The sequence below is a fragment of the Balaenoptera physalus genome (genome assembly GCF_965194825.1).
Source record: "Balaenoptera physalus genome assembly, chromosome: 12".
In the NCBI taxonomy this organism is placed as follows: Eukaryota; Metazoa; Chordata; class Mammalia; order Artiodactyla; family Balaenopteridae; genus Balaenoptera; species Balaenoptera physalus.
In genome coordinates this window covers 96086360-96105346 of record NC_138897.1, presented here as the reverse complement: position 1 = coordinate 96105346, position 18987 = coordinate 96086360, and the positions used below count along the sequence as shown (strand labels likewise).

Sequence of the window (18987 nt, the reverse complement as noted above, 5' to 3'; positions counted from 1 at the left end):
GCATCTCATCAACACACGCAGGCGTGTGGGTCTGTGTTGACGGGGGGCTGGGCTAGGGAGGCCCCGCCCAGCTCTGCTGGTGAGCAGGTGCGGGGGTCTGCACCCACACCAGACACACACCCACCTTGAGCGCCGTGCTGTCCGATAGGCACTGGGAAGGCAATGCTTTGCTTTCGAGTGGGATCTAGACCTGGACTTGGATGACGAATGGTACTTGGGAGAGCGTGATCTTGTTCGAGACCGTTTTTTGTGCTTTTTCTTTTTCCTCTCTCTCTCTTCTTCTCTCGGCGGGTCTTTGTTTTTGCTTGAGCGCCCTTCCGGAGGCTTAATGTCTAAAGTGGGCAGAGGTCTGCCTCCGGCCAGTAGAGGGCAGGACACAGTACTGGCTTCCTGGGAACAGAAGCAAACGTCTGGATGTTAACAGGGAAAATGCGACATTTAAAAATGTGTGTTTATAAGCTTCCGACTTTGGGGCCCTCTCACCAATAACAAACCAACACCTCTTAGAGCGGACCATGCCTCCCTCTGTGGCGCTAAAAATACTGCCCTGGCATCTTAGGGAGAATGACGGCTCCTTCGAAGTCAAGAGCTGAATGCCCACCTCTCCTGGCCGAGCCTTCCCGTGCAGGGTTCCCTCCCAAGCCTGCTGGGCGGTGGCAGCTGGATTTGACGAAAGGAACGTGGCACGAAGGGCACCGTGTTAGGAAAAGAGCCCCGCTTGCTCTTTTGTAAATAATTGTGACTTTCCACCGAAAAGGAGATTCCTCTGGTACTGCGTTTTTATGAATCTCTGCTCTGCCTGAACCAAAAGAGGTTCCTCTTTGATTTTTAAAAATCTCTTTGTCACAAGGAAAATACATTTCTTTCCTTCTTTCTTTGTACCTGTATGAGGTGATGGATGTGAACTCCTAACTCCTACTAACGTACTGCGGTAGTTATTTTGTTTTATATGTAAGTGAGGTCATGCTGTGTACCTTGAACACACAACGCCGTGTGTCAACTGCTAACCAGAAAACGGTCACTCGCCGTCTGCTCTACAAGGATGAAGTCACTGGCCACTGCCGCCGCTGACCTTTGACACACACTGAAAGGAGTTCAGGGTGGAGATCAGGAAGGAAGCCCTCTGTGCTCTGGGAAAAAGTGGCAGAGCAGGCCTTCAGATAGACATTTTCAGGAGAAGATTTTATGGGCCTAACTTCTTGCACCTCCTCATGCCTAGAAAAGCACGGACGTCACGAGTGGTGACCTCTGCGCCTCTGATCTTCTTGCACCTCCTCATGCCTAGAAAAGCACGGACGTCACGAGTGGTGACATCTGCGCCTCTGGTCTTCTTGCACCTCCTCATGCCTAGAAAAGCACGGACGTCACGAGTGGTGACATCTGCGCCTCGTGACCAGCGGCCACCTTCTGCCGAGATGTGTGCTCGACTGCACGCACCCCTTCACCAAAGTCACGTGTATGCTGACCCCCGGCCCCCAACCTCTGCGCTCCTGAGAGGCTATCATCCTCATGTTGCCCCAAATAAAACTTAACTCACAACTCTCACGTTGTGCACTTTTTTTCCGTTGACACAATTGTATCTCAGTAAAACTGAAAGAAAAAAATAAAGCCACTAATGGGAATCACAACAAGATAACCCCATCAGTGCAAGTCAGCTGTGCTCCACACATGCGAATGCACCATACCACGGCAGCGCACGTAGTAAGTTATCCGTCGCCCTTAAAAACCTCTCTACCCAAGCATGACAGACACACGGAGGAGTGCGCAGACCTGCAGCACGCTGCCTGCTAAACTCTCACAGTGGGGCACCAGCACACACATCAAGAAGCCCCCACCCTCAGCGCGGTGGCATCCGGAGCGCTCCCATTTCCAGGACTTTGTTCTAAAGACACAGCCACCTCAGTGTTGGGGACGCGCACCTAGGACCACATCGCACTCTGTGATGAGCAACAATTCTAAACCGCCTGAATGACCATCGAAAGGGTACTCCTGGTTCACTGTGGTCCGTCCAAGCAGTGAATTAGTACTCAACTTTAAAAAATGATGTGGTAATCCTATTTTTATTGACATTAACATTTGTCCACATCACACTGTAAGATGAAAAAATGAATTTACAAAAAAAAAGAAAAAAAGAAAAACCCCAACAAACCCAGAACTCCAACAAACCAGCACCAGTATTTTATATTTGCATCTGTGGCCACCCACCGGCAGCCCTTCCCCTTGTCCTGAGAAAGGTCATTTCCTCAATGCATTTTACGTGAATTTTAACTACAGCCAGTAAATACCACACGCAGAGATACACCAAGGAATCTGCAATGTATCATTTTGTGCCTCGGAGGAGTCAGCCGTAAGGTTTACGGAAAACAATCCCAGGCAGGGGCTGCGGCCCGGCCCCGTCTCGCGGGCCGCGTGGGTGCTGGCTGCTGGCGGGCGCTGGGCTCCAGCAGGACCGGCCTCCCCTCTCTTCTCCGCAGGTCCACTGGGACAAGGCCAACTGGATGAGGGAAAACGACACTTTGTGCAAATGGCTCTTCTCAAGCTGCGCTTCTTGCCCTGGCTCTGAGAGGCCCAGCGGCGGTGCTCCCGCGGCCGGACGAGGATGCCACCCTGGGTTAGGGGTCAGGGCTGCGACCCGAGGGCAGTGCTCTGCCTGCCTATCCTTTACACTCGCAACACCGTCTCTCACACCTTCCCTTCCTTGTGAGCTGAGAGGCAGCAGGGCCCAGAATCGCTCAAGAACCGTACGCCCTGTTCCCAAAGCAGTTTGTTCCCGCCGAGGTACCCTTTGCAGCCGGGGCCACCGCAGAATTGGGGGCGCACGGGCGGCCTGGCGTTCCTGGCTGGGCTTCACTCGCCTCCTCCATGTCGGCGCTGCCCAGTTCACTTTTACGGTTCTGCCTAAACTGCCTCCAGGGAACCCACTTCACCGTGAGACAGTTCTTCCTATCAAAAAGGTCTTTCTCACTTCAAATTCTTTTAGTGCAATAATATTTTTCGGGTTACATTTTAAAATAATTGGTTGTTGTTAAACAATTCTAACATGTAGAAATGAACTTTTACTTCTAAGGATACCTAACTCCCGCTCTGGCACTCCATAAACATATATACAAAACGATATGTTAAGACGAAAATAAATAAAACGTGGTGCGCTTTCTGACTTTACAGGCTGGCGGAAGGGAGACGCTGCTGTGCCGCCAGCCACGCTGCCTAGTAGAGAACCCGCTGCCGCACGGCTGGAAGAACCACTTCTAGTGCATTTAAAAAAATCCCGGTAACTGTGGACTCTAAATTAGGAATATACATGGCACGAACAAGGAGACGGAACTGGGCTAAGAGCCGCCAGTGAGCACGTCCATGCCGGCACGCACGAGGCCTCCGGCAATGGGGAGTTAGTGGGCACGGCCCCAGGGGCCCCAGGAGCCCCAGGGCGGTCAGGGCTGCTGCGGAGATTTCCCCCGGGGAGCAGAGAGTCTACTTTAGGAGAACTGAGACGTGGTTCCCATCCTTTATGTAAGTGGTTTGTTGAGTGAGGAGAAACACAGGATGGCTGTCCTTCTCCCTCGGGGTCCTCCCTTGCCTGCACATGAGGACAGAACCACGGCGCTCACGAGTGATGACTAGCGCTGCACTGAACGGGGGAGCGATGGGGAAACACGCCCCCCCGTGACGGACGCCTGCCAAGGATACGAACCAGGTGGGCGAGGCACTGCACGTGCCCAGTCCAGGACAACAGGAGAGGGTGAGTGGCAGCTCAGGAGATGAATTCCTATTTATACGGTATTGCCAACCTGAGAATTTGTACCTCTGAACTTTATTACTGCTTCTTTTGCCTTCATCCTAACTAACGCCCGTCATTAGGAACACTTATTTCACCACTGTGGTTATAGTTTAGTACTTCATTTTGAGGCAAGGGAATAAGTGAATCAATATATTCAAAATATAACTCGTCATTAAGTCATGGGGTCTATTTATTCCAATAAAATGATTGATTACCCTTCACCATTAAAGTGAAAATCAGCAACTGAGGGGCGGGGGCCTTGGCTGGGCTGAATTAAGAAGATGCATTGTGACGACCTCACTGTTTTTTTCAGCCTAAAAGTATTAAGAGGATATTAAAAAACCCGGCAGTTAAGACTTGAGAATAAGAAAAAAAAAAGGATAACCAAGCCCACACGCCCCGGGGCAGCCCCCCAACGATGGTGACCCCAGGGGCAGGCCGTCTGTGCCAGCACGTCTCGGGGTCCTGAGATGTACGCTCTCCCCAACACGGCTCCACTTCTGAAACCAAGCAACCCCATGACGCGTCCCACCACGCAGGGCGGCGGCTCTCGTGACTGTGACTGCACCAGGGGGAAGCAGGCGCGGGTCACGCCCCTCACGCAGGGTGAGGCTGAAGAGACTTCCAGGCCGCCCGCACTGCCAGACAGGACGGCTGGATGCAGGAGCTCTACCCAAACACAAGCCGAAGGGCCTGGTCTGCCCGGGCCTACAGGGCTGCTCAGAGGCAGGGCTTCCGTCACGTCCAGTCTCAGGGAGCGGCCAGCACCTGGGACACGTCCGGACAGGCGTGTGTCCTGGCCTCTCCAACTACACCCAAGGCGTTCCTGGGTGCACAGCTGGTGCCGGGGGCACGGACTCAACAACACAGAGGGAGTGGTTCGCGGATGTTAGCGACATGAGCAGAACTATTTCAGGAAAACATCACTCGGGCTGTTGAGAAAAGCGCGGTGGCCACCTGCTCCCTCTGCAGCCCGGCACCCTCTCCCCTACTTGCAAAAGCACCGCCGGTGTGGCCAGTGGCCCTCTCTGCGCTCTCAGCGCGTGAATTCTGGATGAAGATCTCCAGCTGAAGCGGAAGACAGACGAGACATTCTGCTCTCCCCGGCCACCGTGCTACGCTGAGGGAGAAGCACACGACCCGAGGCTGGCCCAGGTCAGCAGGTTCAAGGCCAGGACCTCGGCTGAGCGGGGCGGGGCTGCGGAGTGAGCCGCTGAGACAGGGGCCGGAGGGAGCAGAGCTGCGGAGCTCAGCCCGCCCGGGAGGCCGAGCCTGCAGACGAACCCTCGAGACATACGTGAGCCCCAAGCAGGCTGCGCCGCCCTCACAGCTCAGAAGGTGAACCCGACTAGTCACTGGACTTGCTTAAGTCATTTGGGGGGCAGTCGGGTGGTTTTCTAGCAGGTGTAATCAGGGCCCTGACTGATGCAGCAATCCAGGCTTTCAAACTACTGGAAAAAAGAGATTTAAATGCCCAGCTAGCTCTGTAATCTAGACCTGGCTGCAGTGACGGAAACGTTGTTTCTGCACTGCCCCCCACTGCAGTTAGCTACCAGCCGTGTGCGGCTACGGCGCGCTTGAGACGTGGCCAGTGTGATCAAGGACATGAGTCCTGAACTTTAATGGAGTGAAGCTGAAATTGCCACGTGTGGCTGGTGCCACCGTACTGCACGGTGCACATCCTGAAGGGGCCAACGGCCCTGCTAATTTGTACCATAAGTTATATGAAACCCCAAGACCAAGTCACTGCCGGGTCAACACCCTCGCTGCAGCCCCACACCTCCCTTGTCTGGTTTCTGAAGGCGCCTGGCTGAGGCTCTGCACAGGGCGACCCGTGAGGAGCTAGCTGCCTGTGATGCCCGCGGGGGACACAGCAACAGAGCCGTGCGGCAACCAGTGTCCGACAAGCAAAGCGGCCTTTTGGGGATGGAATGTTAATACTCCAGCAAAAATGATCAAAGCACAGATCCTCATGGGGGCGGAGAACACACAGGTTGGTCTGAGTCATGACTGGCAAAATCAGGAAGGAACTTTAGACAGATCAGTCATTTATAAGAGTATTTAAGGGCTTCCCCGGTGGCGCGGTGGTTAGGAATCCGCCTGCCAATGCAGGGGACACGGGTTTGAGCCCTGGTCCGGGAAGATCCCACGTGCCGCGGAGAAACTAAGCCGGTGCGCCACAACTACTGAGCCTGCGCTCCAGAGCCCCTGAGCCACAACTACTGAGCCCACGAGCCACAGCTACTGAATCCCACACGCCTAGAGTCCGTGTTCCGCAACAAGAGAAGCCATCGCAATGAGAAGCCCACGCACCACAATGAAGAGCAGCCCCCGCTTGCCACAACTAGAGAAAGCCCGTGCGCAGCAACGAAGACCCAACGCAGCCAAAAATATAAATAAGTAAATTAAAAAAAAAAAGAGTATTTAAAAACTTGCGCCCCTTATTTTGGTAACAGTGGGAAACAATACTGATCAGTCTTTGATCACAATGAAGTATTTGTCAACAAATTAGCACACAAACTAGCAACTGTTATTTCCTGCTGTGGGAAAATAAATTGCTCTAAAGCAGACTAACATACATTTTAAAATAAAATCTTATTTCTGAAGTAACACTACATTAACCACGAAATGGGATAATTACACAACGAACTCAAGATTTTTTATACGTTTGAAATCAGACTTTGAAACGCATCCTCTAAAACTGCATTTGCAAATGTCTACCCGTGCACGTCAAGCCCGAGTCTCCCGACTCGACCTCCCAGGCAGGGCAATCGCCCAGATCTGACTGCTGAGGCCTCTTTCCAGATGACTCCGCCTTTTCCACTCCGCTGGCACCCTCTCCTGACCTCTAATCAGCAGTGCCCGCTCAGAGTGCTGTTGCCGCCGTATCCATATTCTTCCGTGGAAACGTACTGCAGCGGTTCAGCCTCTCCCAGACCTGTCCCCATCGCCGTGCTGGATCTGCCCCTTCCTCCACAGACCCTGCAGTGCGGGGTGGGGCCAATCACTGCTGCCTGCGCAGGCTTCACCCGCCTCCGCAGCTTGTGGGTCTTTGGCCCCGGAGTGCCCTCGCCCCCGTCACCTCTCCAAATGACCGTGGTTCCCCAAGACCCCGCCCAGTCCCCAAGCACTCTACAGACCCCGCCCTGTGCCACCTCTGCTGTCCTGGGGGCCCGGGGCCCTCACCCTCTTGCTCAGAACTGCTCTGTGCCCCGCAGGGCTGACCTGGTGGAAATGTCCACGGGCAGACGCCAACCACACGAACGCGACCGGTCACGGGGTAAGAAACAGGCTTCTGATTCACACCCCAAAGCGCCCTGGATTACAACGTAGGCTCAACAAACGTGGGCTGGTTTTTGTTCCCCTTTCCTTTTCAAACTCTTGTTGGACCTGTAAACTTGGCAGGATCATTAACTTGCAAAAATTACTGTTATCTAAACAATGTCCTGAAGTCTGTTGTTACCACGTAAATGACGGCATGATTCAACAGGGATTCAATTCAAGACTTCTGATTTCTCTTTGTTTTGAATTAAGAGCACACACAAGCAAACACACACCAAAAATGGGATGGTATATACACAGATTCCTAAGTACTACTGAAGAATAGTGTTTTAAATATTTTATATACTGCTTAAAAATGTAGCATACTAGTGTCTGTCCACATCAATAAACACACTCCAAGGCATCATTAAAAGTTATACCTGAGCATGTAAAAATCACCTCTCCTAAGAGATCGATGGAACCGAACAGACAAGCACGCACTAACAGAGCATGTACAGCTGGGATTGAGTGTATAATAAAGGGGCCCTTGAACTAGTGCAAAAAGACGTGTGATTTAGTGGGTTGTGTTGTGTCTAGCTATATGCTCCCCAGAATGAAATAAACTCCCAGTGGGGCGGATTAAAAGACAAAAAGGAAAGTGTTGGTAACTTTGGTGATACAGAGTTAACACAAAACAGGAGAGAAAAGCCAGCCAGCCAGGAGAAAAGTAAAGGCTATGGAAGGGGTTCACAGCAGGGGAATAAAAAGGCCACAAAATCCGTAAAAAGTTACTCAGTATCACCTATAATTAAAATATGTAGGTGAAACCAAACAGATACCATCTTTCCCATCTATCAGACTCCCAGAATTAAGGTGGATGGCAGCCAGTGACGGCGGGCATGCAGACAGTTACGTTCACACACCACAGAGACAGACAAAATGAAAACAAAACCCCCCAAATCTGCTATAATCGTTCTAGGTGCTAATTTAGCAGTAAAATAAATTAAAAAAATTTTAAATCTGAAATTTAAAAATCAATTCCACGGTCAGGGATTTATCCTGTGGATATACTCACCTCAGTGAGTGCACAAGGCTTAAAGTAGCACTGCTGTAACAGTAAAACCCCAGGAGCGGCTTGCATTTCCACCAGCACAAGTATGGCACATGCAGGTGGTGCTTGATTTCAGGACTGATGTATGAAAGGACTGATAGTCACTCATCCTGTAAACGGTTACCAAGTGTCTATTACACACCAGGCACTACTCTGACATTGATATGGAAAGATCCCTAGCAGAAGGGAAAAAAATCGAGATACCAGAATAATGGATAGGGCACAGTCCTATTATTGTAATATTTAAAATCTATACCTAGATAAATAGGATGATGGGTGCCAGGGGCTTGGAGAGGGGAGTGGGGAGCTGGCGTTTAATGCGGACAGTTTCAGTTTGGGAAGATGAAAAAGTCCTCGAGAGGGATGGTGGGGACGGTTGCACAACTACATGAATGTACTTAATGCTACTGAATTATATGCTTAAAAAGGGTTAAAATGATAAATTGCATGTATATTCTACACAATAAAAAATTAAAAATGGATACTTCCACAGGAATTAAAGCAAAAGAAGGAAAAGACTTTTACTCTTCATTTTATACCTCTCTCTAGCATTTGAACTTTCAAAATCACTGGATACACTGCTTTTGTAGAAAGCAAAGTGAAAATAGAAAGCGCCTCTAAGGCAGATGAGCTGCAAGATGACAGCAAAACCCTGCCAGGTTTTGAGCCAGGCCTTCTGAACAGTGTCCCTGTTCAGCCCTACATGTGTCTGCTCAGACGGATCTGGGGTGCGACCTATTCCCAATGGGCCAACCCCATCAAACTTCAAGTAATCCCCCTGCCACATACACACTAAAATTATACACCTGGGCAGTGAGGTCAGATGTGCCAGCATCTGAGAGTCAAGTGCACACAGAACAGTCAACAAACTCAGGGTCACCTGTTTCCAGAAGCTGCTTTAGGCTGAAAATATTTTCAAGTGTGAATCTCATTTATGACAGTTCCCAATTTAATTCAAGTATTTTTGTTTCAAAGCAATTAAAGACATCACCATCAGAGGACCTTCAAGATGGCGGAGGAGTAAGACGTGGAGATCACCTTCCTCCCCACAAATACATCAAAAATACATCTACATGTGGAACAACTCCTACAGAACACCTACTGAATGCTGGCAGAAGACCTCAGACTTCCCAAAAGGCAAGAAACTCCCCACGTACCTGGGTAGGGCAAAAGAAAAAAGGAAAAACAGAGACAAAGAATAGGGACGGGACCTGCACCAGTGGGAGGGAGCTGTGAAGGAGGAAAAGTCTCCACACACTAGGAGCCCCTTCACTGGCGGAGACAGGGGGTGGGCGGGGGGGGGGGAAGCTTCGGAGACAGGGGGTGGGCGGGGGGGGGGGGAAGCTTCGGAGCCACGGAGGAGAGCGCAGCCACAGGGGTGCAGAGAGCAAAACGGAGAGATTCCCGCACGGAGGATCGGCGCCGAGCAGCACTCACCAGCCCGAGAGGCTCGTCTGCTCCCCCGCCGGGGCGGGCGGGGCTGGGAGCTGAGGCTCGGGCTTCAGAGGTCAGATCCCAGGGAGAGGACTGGGGTTGGCCGCGTGAACACAGCCTGAAGGGGCTAGTGCACCACAGCTAGCTGGGAGGGAGTCCGGGGAAAAGTCTGGACCTGCCTAAGAGGCAAGAGACCATTGTTTCAGGGTGCGCCAGGAGAGGGGATTCAGAGCACCGCCTACATGAGCTCCAGAGACAGGCACAAGCCGCGGCTACCAGCCTGGACCCCAGAGACGGGCATGAGATGCTAAGGCTGCGGCTGCCGCCACCAAGAATCCCGTGTGCGAGCACAGGTCACCGTCCACACCTCCCCTCCCGGGAGCCTGTGCAGCCCGCCACCGCCAGGGTCCCATGATCCAGGGACAACTTCCCCGGGAGATCACACGGCGCCTCAGGCTGGTGCAACGTCATGTCCCACATTCCATACCCCTCCCTCCCCCGGCCTGAGTGAGCCAGAGTCCCCGAATCAGCTGCTGCTTTAACCCCGTCCTGTCTGAGGTCCTGTCTGAGCGAAGAACAGACTTCCTCAGGCGACCTACATGCAGAGGCAGGGCCAGATCCAAAGCTGAACCCCGGGAGCTGTGTGAACAAAGAAGAGAAAGGGAAATCTCTCCCAGCAGCCTCAGGAGCAGCGATTAAATCTCCACAATCAACGTGATGTGCCTGCATCTGTGGAATACCTGAATAGACAATGAATCATGCCAAATTGAGGCGGTGGACTTTGGGAGCAACTGTAGACTTGGGGCTTGCTGTATGTGACTTACTAGTTTCTGATTTTTATGTTTATCTTAGCATAGTTTTTAGCGCTTGCTATCATTGGTGGATCTGGTTATTGGTTTGGTTGCTCTCTTTTTTTTTATTACTTTTAAATTTTTTTATTTTAATAATATTAAATTTTTAAAAAATTTTAATAACTTTTAAATTTTATTTATTTTCTTTCTTTCTTTTTATCCCCTCCCTTTTCTTCTGAGCCGTGTGGCTGACAGGGTCTTGGTGCTCCAGCCTAGTGTCAGGCCTGAGCCTCTGAGGTGGGAGAGCCGAATTCAGGACATTGGTCCACCAGAGACCTCCCAGCCCCACGTAATATCAATCGGCGAGAGCTCTCCCAGAGATCTCTGTCTCAACGCTAAGACCCAGCTCCACTCAACGACCAGCAAGCTCCAGTGCTGGACACCCCATGCCAAGCAACTACCAAGACAGGAGCACAACCCCACCCATTAGCAGAGAGGCTGCCTAAAATCATAATAAGTTCACAGACACACCAAAACACACCACCAGCTGCAGCTCTGCCCACCAGAAGGACAAGATCCAGCCTCATCCACCAGAACACAGGCACCAGTCCCCTCCACCAGGAAGCCTACACAACCCACTGAACCAACCTTAGCCACTTGGGTCAGACACCAAAAACAACAGGAACTACGAACCTGCAGCCTGAGAAAAGGAGACCCCAAACACAGTAAGTTAAGCAAAATGACAAGACAGAGAAACACGCAGCAGATGAAGGAGCAAGGTAAAAACCCACCAGACCAAACAAATGAAGAGGAAATAGGCAGTCTACCTGAAAAATAATTCAGAGCAATGATAGTAAAGATGATCCAAAATCTTGGAAATAGAATGGAGAAAATACAAGAAACATTTAACAAGGACCTAGAAGAACTAAAGAGCAAACAAACAATGATGAACAACACAATAAATGAAATTAAAAATTCTCTAGAAGGAATCAATAGCAGAATAACTGAAGCAGAAGAACAGATAAGTGACCTGGAAGATAAAATAGTGGAAATAACTACTGCAGAGCAGAATAAAGAAAAAAGGAATGAAAAGAATTGAGGACAGTCTCAAGAGACCTCTGGGACAACATTAAACGCACCAAAATTCGAATTATCGGCGTCCCAGACGAAGAAGAGAAAAAGAAAGGGACTGAGAAAATATTTGAAGAGATTATAGTTGAAAACTTCCCTAATATGGGAAAGGAAATAGTCAATCAAGTCCAGGAAGTGCAGAGAGTCCCATACGTGATAAATCCAAGGAGAAACATGCCAAGACACATATTAATCAAACTGTCAAAAATTAAATACAAAGAAAAAATATTGAAAGCAGCAAGGGAAAAGCAACAAATAACACACAAGGGAATCCCCATAAGGTTAACAGCTGATCTTTCAGCAGAAACTCTGCAAGCCAGAAGGGAGTGGCAGGACATATTTAAAGTGATGGAAGGGAAAAACCTACAACCAAGATTACCCAGCAAGGATCTCATTCAGATTTGACGGAGAAATTAAAACCTTTACAGACAAGCAAAAGCTAAGAGAATTCAGCACCACCAAACCAGCTTTACAACAAATGCTAAAAGAACTTCTCCTTGCAGGAAACACAAGAGAAGAAAAAGACCTACAATAACAAACCCAAAACAATTAAGAAAATGGTAATAGGAACATACATATCGATAATTACCTTAAATGTAAATGGATTAAATGCTCCAACCAAAAGACACAGACTGGCTGAATGGATACAAAACAAGACCCATATATATGCTGTCTGCAAGAGACCTACTTCAGACCAGGGACACATACAGACTGAGGGGATGGAAAAAGATATTCCATGCAAATGGAAGTTAAGAGAAAGCTGGAGTAGCGATTCTCATATCAGTAAAAATAGACTTTAAAATAAAGACTATTACAAGAGACAAAGAAGGATACTACGTAACACTCAAGGGACAAGAAGAAGATATGATAATTGTAAATATTTATGCACCCAACATAGGAGCACCTCAATACATAAGGCAAATGCTAACAGCCATATAAAAGGGGACGTCGACAGTAACACAATCATAGTAGTGGACTTTAACACCCTACTTTCACCAATGGACAGATCATCCAAAATGAAAATAAATAAGGAAACACAAGCTTTAAATGATACATTAAACAAGATGGACTTAATTGATATTTATAGCATATTCCATCCAAAAACAACAGAATATATTTTCTTCTCAAGTGCTCATGGAACATTCTCCAGGATAGATCATATCTTGGGTCACAAATCAAGCCTTGGTAAATTTAAGAAAACTGAAATCGTATCACGTATCTTTTCCGACCACAACGCTATGAGGCTAGATATCAATTACAAGAAAAAAATCTGTAAAAAATACAAATACATGGAGGCTAAACAATACACTATTTAATAACCAAGAGATCACTGAAGAAATCAAAGAGGAAATCAAAAAATACCTAGAAACAAATGACAATGAAAACACGATGACCCAAAACCTATGGGATGTAGCAAAAGCAGTTCTAAGAGGGAAGTTTATAGCAATACAATCCTACCTCAAGAAGCAAGAAACATCTCAAATAAACAACCTAACCTTACACCTACCACAGTTAGAGAAAGAAGAACAAAAAAACCCCAAAGTTAGCAGAAGGAAAGAAATCATAAAGATCAGATCAGAAATAAATGAAAAAGAAATGAGGGAAACAACAGCAAAGATCAGTAAAACTAAAAGCTGGTTCTCTGAGAAGATAAACAAAATTGATAAACCATCAGCAAGACTCATGAAGAAAAAAAGGGAGAAGACTCAAATCAATAGAATTAGAAATGAAAAAGGAGAAGTAACAACTGACACTGCAGAAATACAAAGGATCATGAGAGATTACTACAAGCAACTAACTATATGCCAATAAAATGGACAACCTGGAAGAAATGGACACATTCTTAGAGAAGCACAACCTTCTGACACTGAACCAGGAAGAAATAGAAAATATAAACAGACCAATCACAAGCACTGAAATTGAAACTGTGATTAAAAATCTTCCAACAAACAAAAGCTCAGGACCAGATGGCTTCACAGGTGAATTCTATCAAACATTACAGAAGAGCTAACACCTATCCTTCTCAAACTCTTCCAAAATATAGCATAGAAAGGAACACTCCCAAACTCATTCTATGTGGCCACCATCACTCTGATACCAAAACCAGACAAAGATGTCACAAAAAAAGAAAACTACAGGCCAGTATCACTGATGAACACAGATGCAAAAATCCTCAACAAAATACTAGCAAACAGAATCCAACAGCACATTAAAAGGATCATACACCACGATCAAGTGGGGTTTACCCCAGGAATGCAAGGATTCTTCAATACATGCAAATCAATCAATGTGATACACCATATTAACAAACTGAAGGATAAAAACCATATGATCATCTCAATAGATGCAGAAAAAACTTTTGGCAAAATTCAACACCCATTTATGATAAAAACTCTCCAGAAAGTAGGCAGAGAGGGAACCTACCTCACCATAATAAAGGCCATGTATGACCAACCCACAGCCAACATCATTCTCAGTGGTGAAAAACTGAAACCATTTCCACTAAGATCAGGAACAAGACAACGTTGTCCACTCTCACCACTGTTATTCAACATAGTTTTGGAAGTTTTAGCCACAGCAGTCAGAGAAGAAAAAGAAATAAAAGGAATCCAAATTGAAAAAGTAGAAGCAAAACTGTCACTCTTTGCAGATGACATGATACTATACATAGAGAATCCTAAAGATGCTACCAGAAAATCACTAGACCTAATCAATGAATTTGGTAAAGTAGCAGGATACAAAATTAATGCACAGAAATCTCCTGCATTCCTATACACTAGTGATGAAAAATCTGAAAGAGAAATTAAGGAAACGCTCCCATTTACCATGGCAACAAAAAGAATAAAATACCTAGGAATAAACCTACCTAGGGAGACAAGAGACCTGTATGCAGAAAACTATAAGACACTGATGAAAGAAATTAAAGATGATACAAGCAGATGGAGAGAGATATACCATGTTCTTGGATTGGAAGAATCAACACTTTGAAAATGACTATACTGCCCAAAGCAATCTACAGATTCAATGCAATCCCTATCAAACTACCACTGGCATTTTTCACAGAACTAGAACAAAACATTTCACTATTTGTATGGAAACACAAAAGACTCCGAATAGCCAAAGCAATCTTGAGAAAGAAAAATGGAGCTGGAGGAATCAGGCTCCCTGACTTCAGACTATACTATAAAGCTACAGTAATCAAGACAACATGATACTGGCACAAAAACAGAAACATAGATCAATGGAACAGGCTAGAAAGCCCAGAGATAAACCCACACACATATGGTCACCTTATCTTTGATGAAGGAGGCAAGAATATACAATGGAGAAGAGACAGCCTCTTCAATAAGTGGTGCTGGGAAAATTGGACAGCTACATGTAAAAGAATGAAATTAGGACACTTCCTGACACCATACACAAAAATAAACTCAAAATGGATTAAAGACCTAAATGTAAGGCCAGACACTATAAAACTCTTAGAGGAAAACATAGGCAGAACACTCTATGACATACATCACAGCAAGATCCTTTTTGACCCACCTCCTAGAGTAATGGAAATAAAAACAAAAATAAACAAATGGGACCTAATGAAACTTAAAAGCTTTTTGCACAGCAAAGGAAACCATAAAAAAGACGAAAAGACAACCCTCAGAATGGGAGAAAATATTTGCAAACGAAGCAACTTACAAAGGGTTAATCTCCAAAATGTACAAGCAGCTCATGCAGCTCAATATCAAACAAACAAACAACCCAATCCAAAAATGGGCAGAAGACCTAAATAGACACATTTCTCCAAGAAGATATACAGACTGCCAACAAACACATGAAAGGATGCTCAACATCACTAATCATTAGAGAAATGCAAATGAAAACTACAATGAGGTATCACCTCACACCGGTCAGAATGGCCACCATCAAAAAATCTACAGACAATAAATGCTGGAGAGGGTGTGGAGAAAAGGGTTAGTGTTGGTGGGAATGTAAACTGATACAGCCACTATGGAGAACAGTATGGAGGTTCCTTAAAAAAGTAAAAACAGAACTACCATACGACCCAGCAATCCCACTCCTGGGCATATACCCTGAGAAAACCGTAATTCAAAAAGAGTCATGCACCCCAATGTTCATTGCAGCACTATTTACAACAGCCAGGACATGGAAGCAACCTAAATGCCCACCAACAGACGAATGGATAAAGAAGATGTGGTACATATATACAATGGAATATTACTCAGCCATAAAAAGAAACGAAATGGAGTTATTTGTAGTGAGGTGGATGGACCTAGAGTCTGTCATACAGAATGAAGTAAGTCACAAAGAGAAAAACAAATACTGTATGCTAACACATATATATGGAATCTAAAAAAAAAAGCGTTCTGAAGAATCTAGGGGCAGGACAGGAATAAAGACGCAGACATAGAAAATGGACTTGAGGACACGGGGAGGGGGAAGGGTATAAGCTAGGACGAAGTGAGAGAGTGGCATGGACATACATACACTACCAAATGTAAAACAGATAGCTAGTGGGAAGCAGCCGCATAGCACAGGGAGATCAGCTCGGTGCTTTGTGAACACCTAGAGGGGTGGGGTAGGGAGGGTGGGAGGGAGACGCAAGAGGGAGGAGATATGGGGTTATATGTATACGTGTAGCTGATTCACTTTGTTATAAAGCAGAAACTAACACACCATTGTAAAGCAATTATACTCCAATAAAGATATTAAAAAAAAACCAAAAACAAACTAAAACCCCACAGTTTTATTATAAAATGGAGATGCAACCATGTAACATAATGGGTTACAGTATCTATGTATGCAGATACCTTTTAATTAAGCCCTATATTCCCTGCGCAAATGACATCAAAACAATAAAGGAAATTAAAATAGCCCACTCACACCCCTCCCATTGTGGCAGCTCCCTCGCCTTAAGTTCCCTGCCCCCGGCCCCGCACTATATGCATGTTTTTACAGCTGCAGCCATAAACGTGGAGCTGTTCTGTAGTCTGCCTCTCCCCGCTTTTCTATCTGTGGCGGTCTTAGCGGCTGCGTGCTTTCACGCCTGCACTGGCGCAGAGGTGCTCCCAAAGCCAGGGCATGACTGCAGGTGCTTTTCTGGGCCCGCCTGCCTGTGGCCTCCCCAGGCGGCCGCCTCCGGAAGCGGCACGGGGAAGCACAGAGGCGGCCAGGCTGGTGCTCCAGCAGGTGGCCGGGTGCCCAGGAGGACGGCAACAGCACCCAGCCCGCCAGAGCGCAGCCCGCAGGCCACAAGCTCTCACGGAAGCTGGCACTCGTGCTCCGCAGTCCGATCCAGCTGTTATTTTTGAGGTCTCCTGCCAGATTTGAATTTCAGACCGACTCCTGAGGTGAGAACGCTGATTCGACCTTCAACAGAATGCTGAAAATCTGAACTTAGAATGCTGCTTTCCATGGAGAAACAAATAAACCAGTGGCTACATGCAGCAAAAATCAGTTTTTAATAACGGCCTTAGACGCTCAGAAATGTCAACATAATTAAAGTAAAAAACGCACAGCGCCCGTTCTATGTTACAGGAAAAAGGCAGCTGCGAAAGACGTTTGGGGACCCCTGGAGAAGCGGCGCAGGCCGTGTTCTGAGCAGTCCAACGCCCCACGCCCCACTGCCATTTGAAGGGAGGAAATGGGCCGGGGGCTAAGCTCTGGTTCTACAGCTTAGGAAAGAGTTGTGAGGCTCTGACCCCTTTAAGAGAAGACGACGGTAACCATATCTTACTTTTCTTTTTAAGTAAAGTGCTGCTATTAACACAGAGCCCTGAGTAAGATTCCTGGCCGTCAGTGTGAGCCCAAGGGCCGCGGCTGTGGCAGGAGCACCAGTGCTCTGGCGAGCCTGTCCCGGCCCGCTGCGGCCCCCGCAGGCGAAGCTCTCCCGCGGCTCCTGGGAGGCTCACCGCGAAGCACGGGCCCCCAGCCTGGGCCCAGAGGCCCGCGTCCCTCACGCCGCACCCAGTGCTTGGCGTGTGCGTGCTTTCAGGGAGTCTTCCTCAGCTTCTTCCTGACCCCAGCTCCACGGTACACAGACCTCATTTTATTGTACTTCACAGACACCGTGTTTTTTTGTTTGTTTGTTTTTTACAAATTGAAGGTTTGTGGCAACTCTGCGTCGAGCAAGTCTATCAGGGCCACCTTCCCAACAGCATTTGCTTACTTCATGTCTCTGTGTCACATTTTGGTAATTCTTGTAATGTTTCAAACTTTTTCATTATTAGATCTATGATCAGTGATGTTACTACTGCAAAAAGATTACCACTCGCTGAAGGCTCAGATGATGGTTGGCATTTTTTAGCAATAAAGGGTTTTTAAATTGAGGTATGTATATATTTTTCAGACATAATGCTATTGCACACTTAATAGACTACAGTATAATGTAAACATAACTTTTATACACACTGGGAAACCAAGACATGCGTGTGGTGTACTTCGCTGCCATGGTCTGGAACCGAAACCATGGTATCTCCGAGGTCTGCCCGGAAAAGCACGCAATCCCACGTGGCAGAAGAGCGGGGTCTGCTCACAGCCTTCGTGCAGGCTCGAGAGCTGAGTGGCCAGAGGAATCCACACTCAGGCACTTTTACCAACCGCGCTTTGCCCAGAACACAGACGTGGACTCTTGTTTAACTTACCTCTACGTTGAAAGGATTTTCTTCCGCTTTCCCGACTTCTGCTTCTGGCAGAGGATTTTTTAAGGTTTGTAAAAATAAAGCTGCTTTCCTTTTACGTTCTGCTTGAAGCTGCTTCTCCTTTGATTCCTTAGACGCCTGGGCAAGCTTCTCCCTGGCAGCCGCTGCCAGTCGGTCCTCCAACTTTTGCTTTGCTTAAGGAATAAACGGAAAGAAAGATGTTTAGAGCAAGCAGTACTGCATAAATATCTTGCTATCTTCATTTTCATGGGCAGTAAAAGGGTCATGAAATATAATGCAGTTATTTTAAAACATGAATATGACACAGGTTTCAGGAAAGGTCAACAAAGCGGGCACACAGAATTCTCGGAGAATTAGCTTATAATGCTCACTATCGGTACTTCTCATATTTTACCTTCACAATCAAAGTCAGAAAGTTGATGGGATTCCACAGCAGTGAAACCTGAAATGATGAAAACCTTGGAATGGTTCTCATAAACATGTGCCCAAATTACCAGGTAAGGAACACCGTGAAAAGTGTTTTATTCCAAATGATCTGACACACTGTTCAGTTCACACGCAATAAACGCAGATTTAGGTACACATGCATGAACACAGGTGTGCCCGGGGAGAGCAGCACAATGCTAGTTCCCGAGAGCAGAGCATCCTGTGGTTAAAGGATTACCTTCCAGCAATGCTGCGTGATCTGTTTGTGTATACACAGAAAAATTAATTCACAAAACCAGTTAGAACAGATAAGAACTGCAAACGCAACTGTTAATTCACTGCTTTAGTGAGAGCAGAGTAGAATTTATTTTGGAGGAGGGACAG

General features: G+C 47.1%; 1 protein-coding gene across 7 annotated transcripts in view; it reads right to left on the bottom strand.

The window, feature by feature from the left end:
* SFSWAP (splicing factor SWAP) overlaps nt 1–18987 on the bottom strand; it is an 89262-nt gene that overhangs the window by 18407 nt on the left and 51868 nt on the right. For all 7 annotated transcript variants that reach the window (XM_082417331.1, XM_082417330.1, XM_082417326.1 and 4 more), the window contains 2 exons: nt 18160–18350; nt 125–390 (listed from right to left, as the gene is read on the bottom strand). In XM_082417331.1, the coding sequence (XP_082273457.1) occupies nt 125–390; nt 18160–18350 (457 nt within the window). The remainder of the gene's footprint in view (nt 1–124; nt 391–18159; nt 18351–18987) is intronic.